This window comes from Aptenodytes forsteri, unplaced genomic scaffold (genome assembly GCF_000699145.1).
Source record: "Aptenodytes forsteri isolate BGI_AS27 unplaced genomic scaffold, ASM69914v1 Scaffold15, whole genome shotgun sequence".
Classification (NCBI taxonomy): Eukaryota; Metazoa; Chordata; class Aves; order Sphenisciformes; family Spheniscidae; genus Aptenodytes; species Aptenodytes forsteri.
In genome coordinates, this window is record NW_008795129.1 from 4,161,055 (window position 1) to 4,169,071 (window position 8,017).

At 43.4% G+C, this 8,017-nt stretch overlaps 1 protein-coding gene across 1 annotated transcript in view; it reads right to left on the reverse strand.

Annotated features, from left to right (window-relative positions):
* Window positions 1-749: 749 nt before the first annotated feature.
* PIK3AP1 (phosphoinositide-3-kinase adaptor protein 1) overlaps window positions 750-8,017 on the reverse strand; it is a 41,372-nt gene continuing 34,104 nt past the window's right edge. The window contains exons 11-16 of the mRNA XM_009277695.2: window positions 6,897-7,102; window positions 5,222-5,294; window positions 4,728-4,883; window positions 2,800-2,870; window positions 2,503-2,612; window positions 750-1,282 (exon numbers count right to left, since the gene is read on the reverse strand). Of these exons, the coding sequence (XP_009275970.1) occupies window positions 1,228-1,282; window positions 2,503-2,612; window positions 2,800-2,870; window positions 4,728-4,883; window positions 5,222-5,294; window positions 6,897-7,102 (671 nt within the window). The 3' untranslated portion in view covers window positions 750-1,227. The remainder of the gene's footprint in view (window positions 1,283-2,502; window positions 2,613-2,799; window positions 2,871-4,727; window positions 4,884-5,221; window positions 5,295-6,896; window positions 7,103-8,017) is intronic.

Here is an 8,017-nt window from a genome sequence, read left to right on the forward strand (position 1 = left end):
AAAAAAAATTTAAAAAACCAAACAAAAACCCTCACTTCCATCATTTGAGTCCCTTGAGATGAGGAATCAAAATTAATTTCTGCTTTACATGCTTTCTGCATTTGGAACACAGAGAGCCAAACCAGGAAGCTCTCCTTAAGTTTGTAAGCCTTCAGGCAGAAAAAAGGCTGGACACAGCTGTTGCAGATTCACATCGCGAGAAAGGAAGAGTAGAGCAAGCAGAGTCCAGCCCCCAAGCTGCCTGTTTCCACTGCAGCAGGCTAACTACACGGCTGGTATTTGTGAGGTGTGTGCATTTAGAATTGGAGACTCGCTATACTATTCCAGAGCATGAAGTGAAACGCCTTCATATTGCTTCTACGATGAACACATGTAAGAGATACAGAACACAGCATTGCTGCCAATTCCTTCCTCTAATTTGAGAGGTCAGTCGTGATTTCAAGTAACAACATACCCACCCCCTCCCCAAAAAAGGTTTAAGTACAGTTGTTTTGTGATACAGCAGGTCCCTTACCAGCTGCCTTGGGAATTTTCATGGTAAAAGTAGCACACACAACACCCTGTTAATGTCTGTTCTCTTCAGGGAGGGAAGGGGAAAGGGAAAGGCGTTTTCAAGGCTGTATGCAAAATACATTCTTGAATAAAGACAACTTCTCATCCTCCTATGGTTTAATAATCGCTGGAGGGAGATTCTACACCTTCTGAAAGGTCAGTATGTCCGTACCCAAAATGTTACACCAAGCAGCAGTACATTCACCTGCTCCTGCTGTAATGAGTGTTCTTCAAACAAAGTCTTCGAACAACTTATTTTCTTTACTGTTTCAAGCATGTTTTCCAGTCAAGCCCTTGTAGGTTGTATCGGGGGTTTTGGTAACAATGCTTCTCAGGATTTAGTTTCTAAAAGGACAATGTGTTCTTTCTTGGTCAAAGGGAAACTTAATGTTGGTGCAGGGCTGCCAAGACACACATCAGCGTTCTCCTTCCCAACCACGATACGTTTTCTTGAAGTCCCAAAGCAAAATTCTTCCAAGCAAAAAAGTTATAGAAGGCCCAGAATTCTCAGTGAAAATCATGGGAAAAGATTTTTTCTTTTCCAGAGCTTTAGGGAGGAGGAAGGGGAAGAAAACATTTGGCTCCCACTTATAAATAATTTAAGACAAGCCACGAATATCTGTACAAACACACATACAAACAGCAAACTCTCATATTCCACAGATGTTGAGAGATTCAGCGACCTCTTGGGGGCACAGGTGGAGGATAAAAGCCGTCACAGCTTACAGGCCTATAAAAAGACAGAGAATACAAATGCATTAAAAAAGTAGTAGAGAATAGGCTTCTGGAACAACACATTGCATGCAATAACATCATAGCTAAGAATACTGTACAAGCAATAGTCATACAAGAAGAAAAACAGGCTACCAGTGATTCAGCTACAGAGCAGATGCCAAGGTGCCAGAGCCCTGTTTCTGTCCAAGTTATTTTTTCTGCTCTTCAGCTGTAGTAATTCTACTATTACTGCAAAGAGATGCTATAATACTTGGTTGGAGTAAAACTTTGATAGTATAGTAGCTTTCTCCTGAAAATTAGATGAAGAGCAATAGGAAGAGATCAAAAGATTCAAAATCTTTTTTTCAAACTAACTACAGAGAAATTCCAGCTATATTCTTGCCAGAGCCAAGTCAACATACAGAACTTACTGCACCCACACGTTAGTAATGACTATTTTAACAGTTTGAGAATTTTATTAGCATCTGTACTTAGATAAGCCTCTGGGGCCTAGAGTTCATAGACTTGCACTGGTTGGACTAAAGGAATGTTTACAAGTTTCTTAAGTTCGTGGTGGTCTGATCAAATCAAGGCAAAACCGCTCAACACCTTTTCTAAAACCAGTGCAGTTCTTACTTTGAGGCCAATCATACATGTAAACAAGTGTGCTTTGGAGAGGTCTGAAATCTGTAAAGTCCGAGGGCATGCCAAAAGGGAATTCCCTCTGCTCTACACTTTGTATGTTCCAAGACGATCTTCTCAGCAGTTCTTATTTTGAGGCCAATCATACATGTAAACAAGCGTGCTTTGGAGAGGTCTGAAATCTGTAAAAAGAAAAAAAGTCCGAGGGCATGCCAAAAGGGAATTCCCTTTGCTCTACACTTTGTATGTTCCAAGACGATCTTCTCAGGAGGATCAGGTGCTAAATCTCTGCCAGGGGCAGGATGCTACTCCACCTGGGTCAGTCTTATTACAGCAAGCGTTGTGTGCTTCAAGAGTGCTGCCCCTTGCAGTGTGTGAACCGCAGTAACGGCATTGTAACAGGCATGTTACCAACTAGGAAACCAATTCCACCAAGTATTACAGATGAGAAACAAGGACCTAACAGTGTGTGTTTATAGGTAATAGTCTGGTAGATTTCGTTGAAAGACACATTCGCTTCCTGCCTCGCTTTCTGCCCAAGGCTTCCATATTGATTCACTGAAAGCTCATGTTTGAGCTGCATTTTAGCTTTACCTGCTTGCACCTCGAGGAGGCACTCTGGGAGGCCTTTCTGGGAAAGGCAGCCTCTCTGCTTGGTGGGCAACTGGGCTGCGGCTTCTAGTTGTTTCTGGGGCTTCATTGTCCTACAAAATGAAGAAAAGAGGTTACGGACCAGCAGAATTTGGTTCTTGTTAGCGTCGCAACAGAAGTGGCTACATTTTGCCATTTCTGCAAATGCAATGCCATCCCTGAGCTCCTCTTCTTTTGCATGAAAACAAAGCCATGTACTTAAGAACAGTGGACCGGTATATAGCAGAGGTGAGAGCTTACCTCACTGTCCCCTTCCATCCCACTGCTGACACTCAATATGCTCCGAGTGCTGGAGCGGTTACTTGCACTACCTGGAGTGAGTAAGCAAGAGAAAACAAACTGATGATTAAATCCTTGTGATTTAACTGCAAATCACTAACTCAGGACTCCTTCTAACCTCATGCTTACCTCTTGCACACATCATTTAATGCTTGTTTAGATTAATTTATTTCCACTGTTATTTTTCACACATTCAGGATCCAAACAATGGCATTTCATACAACACAGACCACAGGGCCAAACCTGTTTTGCTTGCTTTCTAGCAGATTTCTGCCCCTATCTAGGTTCCAGTTAAATACTCACAACCATAATCTAACTGAAAGGATAAAGGATCTACAGACCACAGGGCCAAACCATTCAGTTTTGCTTGCTTTCTAGCAGATTTCTGCCCTATCTAGGTCCAGGCTTCCAGTTAAATACTCACAACCATAATCTAACTGAAAGGATCCAGTGCCACTATCAGCTGGCAAGTCAGGTAAATATTTTCACAAGTGTTACACACCCAACATTTATGTATATTTAAATTATCAGTCCCCATGTCCTTAACAACTGCGTGGAGGTAGATGGCTCTGAGCACTGTCACATATTCATTCCTGGAATAAGTGACTGCTTGAGAGGTTATTGTTCCCAATAGCTGTTCACCACCTCCTCTCACAACAATCCTTACTCATCACAGGAATGTTTCCTAGTCTATTTCAGAGCTAAAAATGACAAGTTCGTTCAAACAACCTTCAGCAACCATTTATGCAAACCCATTTAACTTGCACGGACTCAGAGTAGGGAATGTTTTTGCAGTCAGTCATGCCATCTCTGAAGGGGACAGCAACTCACAAACATATCCTACACTGCTATGGCCGGTTTCAGTCATAAATACATAATGTTCTATAGGGCTGTGCAACACTGGGACACTAATGTTCAGAAACCTATACACTGAAGTGGAGGCTAGAGAGGTTTTCTCATAAGATGCAGTCCCTCCCTAGCCTTGGTGAGGTAACTCTCATTACCAGCTGGTACAAACAGCAGCACTTAAGAGTGCTAAATACTGTGTTAGGGTCCGTTCTCACAATCACACCATGGGAAAGAGAGCCAAGCTGAACACAGTGAACTCTGCAGGCTCGTTAACATTTCTCTCACAACTGCTTATATGCAAGTTACTGGCTCAGACAGCTGCCTCTGGCACCTACTCTGGATGTGTGCCAGCTGTATCTTGCCAAGAGCCACAAAGGTAGTAACCTCACTGGGACTCAGTTTTCCTTTCAGAGAACCAAAATGATCTTAATGATTTCTGCAAGAATTGCTCAGTCTGAAGTAACAGCAAGAATGCAGGGATTTAATTTGCACAAATTAAACCTAATAAAAAACAAAGATAATAAAAATGGACAGACTGTCCAAGTCACTCAAGAGGTCCCACAGTTACCAATGAAAAATGCTGTCCTTTATCTACAACAATTGAGGAAACAACATGTAGAGACCAGTTCCCAGCCTGCAATATAACTATGCCCTTCAGACCAGAGGAGCACACTGCCTGCTGAGAGTCACAGCAAGGGAGCATCCTTTTTTCCAAGAGAGCAGCTGCCATCTACTTTTAAGAACTGAAGATGGGTGATATGCCTTCCCTGAGAAGGCTCAAGGGAATCTTTCGCTCAGCTTTCAGGTTCCCCTCCTGCAGAGATGCAGACACAGGATGCCCAAACCACTTGATGTACCTAGAGTTGCTTTTACAGTTTTGAGAACAGCTAGCCTGAGGCATGCAGGGTTTGGGGTGGCGGTGTCAGTACTGGGATTCAGGAAGAGAAGTCCTTTCCCCTGAGCTGACTCCAGAGTCGGGCTGGGGAATTATTTGCCATCCAGCTTTCCTGTAGAGAGGGTGACACTCAGGGTTTGCTTACTTGTTGTGCTGGATGTGCTTTCTGTTTTCCAGTCTCCTCGCTTTAACTCCTTTTTTGGTGGGAAAACGTTTTTCCTGGGGGCGTATTCATATATTCCACATTCTGGTCTCCCCAAAGTATTATGAGAATGTCGAATGGGTACTGTAATTTCCAAATCTGGAAGGGAAAATGAACAGCTCAGAAGGCTCTATGCAAGTATAGCCTCTGAGAGACAGCTTTGCACCCAAGAACAAAGTTAAACACAATCACGTAAGGGCAATCGTAACTGTACATGAATGAATCAAGATTCACTCCACAGATGTGGGCATCCTTTCCTCAAGTCTGGGAAATTGAGGAGTAAAGCAACTTCCTTATGTTTTAGCCAACAGGCACATGGATGTGAATATTAAAATATCACATAACTATGATAAACACGGAGACATTTCTGCCTGAAGAGCCTATTAATATTGTTAGCTGCTTCATTACCAGAGAATGTCAGAATCAGAGACTGTTACCTGCACTTTTGTCTTTTTTTTGCTTCTCCATTTGCCTCCTGGTTATGCTGTCTCGTAGCCGTTTCAGATTTTCCTAAAAATATTACAAGATATTCTTTTCAGGGCTTTGGATAAAGGAGGATGAGCAGTTTTCTGACAATACCAATATTATATTTCAGCTAACTTTGCAACCAAGCTGTAACAAAGCCTGCTAGACCTGGCTGAAGTCCAAACCGTGTCAACAGGTTTTAATCTATTCCCCTCAGAACTCCATGTGTGCCTTTCAGAAGCCAAGTTTTTTCAGATGTTCATTGTGTATGTTAAGGTCAAGTTCACAGATTCCCTGGCACTTGCAGATAAGCAGCACATTTGGTTTAGAACTCCCTCTATTTTCTGTTTCCACTGTGACACTGGCACAGAAACAAGACTGACGATCAAGTATCTGCACAGTCCTTTCTGTACTAATGAACAGGTAATTCTGACTGCAGGGACAGAGGAGGCTGCCACGCATCCCAGAGTGTGAGGGACAAGTCAAAGAATTCAGGATGTCCTCACTGAAGCAAGAGGAGACACCTGGAAATGTAACCGGGAGCAAAGTCTCTTCACCATTGTGTGGCAGCATACTGCACCTGACAGTAAGGAAAGGTGGGGTGGGGGTGGGGGGAAGACAACTTTTCCAGCAGGGAAATATGTACATATGTAAGAGGAGGAAACCACTGAATAGGCGGAAAAGCAGACAGAGCAATTGCTGTACCATGAGGCAAGATCTGGAGCAGAGACTTTGAAAGCTGTTCATGGGATGGGGCACCGAGCATGCCACTTCATCTCTGCTACAGACATCTACTAAAGTAACACTGTGTTCTTTATTGACAGAAGAAGGGATTCCTCTGCCTGTTTCTGGGTAGAGAGGACCCTTCCAAGTGAGAAGCAGGAGGAGAACAGTCTTCGCTTTGTTCTGACAGCTCCCAAAACAGCGTCACACACCGGAGACCAGCACCTCAAGCGTGAGAGCAGACTGCCACAGCATGAACAAAAGGCTCCAAAAGAAGCAGGCAGTGGTTTTAAAGAGGGAGCCCCACTCTAACTTGAGAATGGAAATTTTAAACTATGACTGCTAGTTCCACCAGTCATTATGTTGCTGCTGCCAACATAATGACTCCTTCATTCAGCTAAGCCACCCAAACGCTGTGCTTTCACTAATGACTGTTGCTAGACCTTGCCTAGCTGCAAAGAACAAACATGTCCTGGAGCCATCAAACACGCAGGGAGGGATCGGACCATCTACAAGATAGGACTTTAAAGCCAATACACCATCTGGGACACTGAGTCTTCACTGATCTGAAATGGATGAGAACTGACAAGCTAAATGTTCATCACAGAAGTCCCCTGCCAGCAGGTAGGTGCTAGGTGACCTCTAGAAAGCTAATTTAGCCAGCTGGATTTGGCCCAATTCCTAGTGTACAAATCTCCAAAAACTAACAATACTACTGCAAGACAAACGGATCTGTAAAATAGCTACCTGCTTGCTGCTGCATGGGAACAGCCCCTCTGTGTCAGGAGAGAACTCTGCTAGCTGGGGGACTGTGCTAGCAGTCTTCCTGCTCCAACCAGGAAAGAAATGTACCCACACTCAACAGCTTGTGATATATACCTAGAGCGACAGCTGTATTTCTTAAACAGTGGAATAAGCCTGTACCTGCTGGAACCGGAATGATTCTGATCTCTTTTTCTGATTCAGTTGCCACTCCTTAAAATGAAGTACAGCTTCATCAACGGTGAGTATGCCCATTTTCACTTGCTCCTGTAATGTAATCAGCTGCCGTTGACCTGGGGTTTTCATTCCAGCAAATGGATCATATATGCTTGATTGAGACAGGTCCCTTACAGGCCTGACAATTGTCTCTGAAGAGAGAAGAACACCAAACGTATTATTGAACTTCTGGCATCTGCCCTCCTCACTGAATACAAAGAAACTCAAGCACCCTTGATATAGCAGAGATGCAAAAAAAATCAGTATTACAGACTGAGTGTTTCCCTAACCAGAAGACTGTTTTGTCCTTATGCCACCCTGCTATTTGTCAGGGCTAAAAGCCCAGCTGAGAGGTAGCCTTGTAGGCAAATATGTCCCAGGGATACCTCTGTTCTTAAAAACATAATTTAAGTGAACAGCACAAAATGTACTCCTTAAAGTGCTCTGCTTCCTCACTGCAAAAATCTCTCTCTCCTCAGCAATGCACAAAACAGAGCTTTCACCTTGGCAGTCACAAAGCTAGACTCTTCCTAGGTAATCTGTGCAGTGTAACTCCAGAAACAGAAAGGTGAAAACTCATCCTACTACTGATGCTGGCTCTCTGTAACTCATTTGCAACATAAAGAGGAGTTCCCAATACATGGGATAAAAGCTCAGATGTGGTTCCTGGCACTCTGATAGTGCACAGGATAAGAGATGAAAGAATAAGGGCACAGTTTTGGAAGTGCAGAGATCATTGGCAAGCAGTTCACTAATGGATAAATCCCAGGAAATAATGATCAACAGGCAATGGCTATATCCAGAAGATCAAAACTGGGACATCGACTCCATAAAGTAATATGGGTCACAACATAAAAAAGGACTTCAATGATCATTATGATCCTGACCGAGGATAAACTCAAAGACAGGGAGTACATATGTTGATAAAAGGGTTACCCCCCTCACAGTCTGCAGTTATAAAAAGTTTCCAATGTCACATAAGGTCGGAAAGGTTGGGTCATTCATATACAGCTATTATCCCCAGAGCTTTGGGTGGTTAAACGTTGGAACAGGCTGCGCAGGGGGGT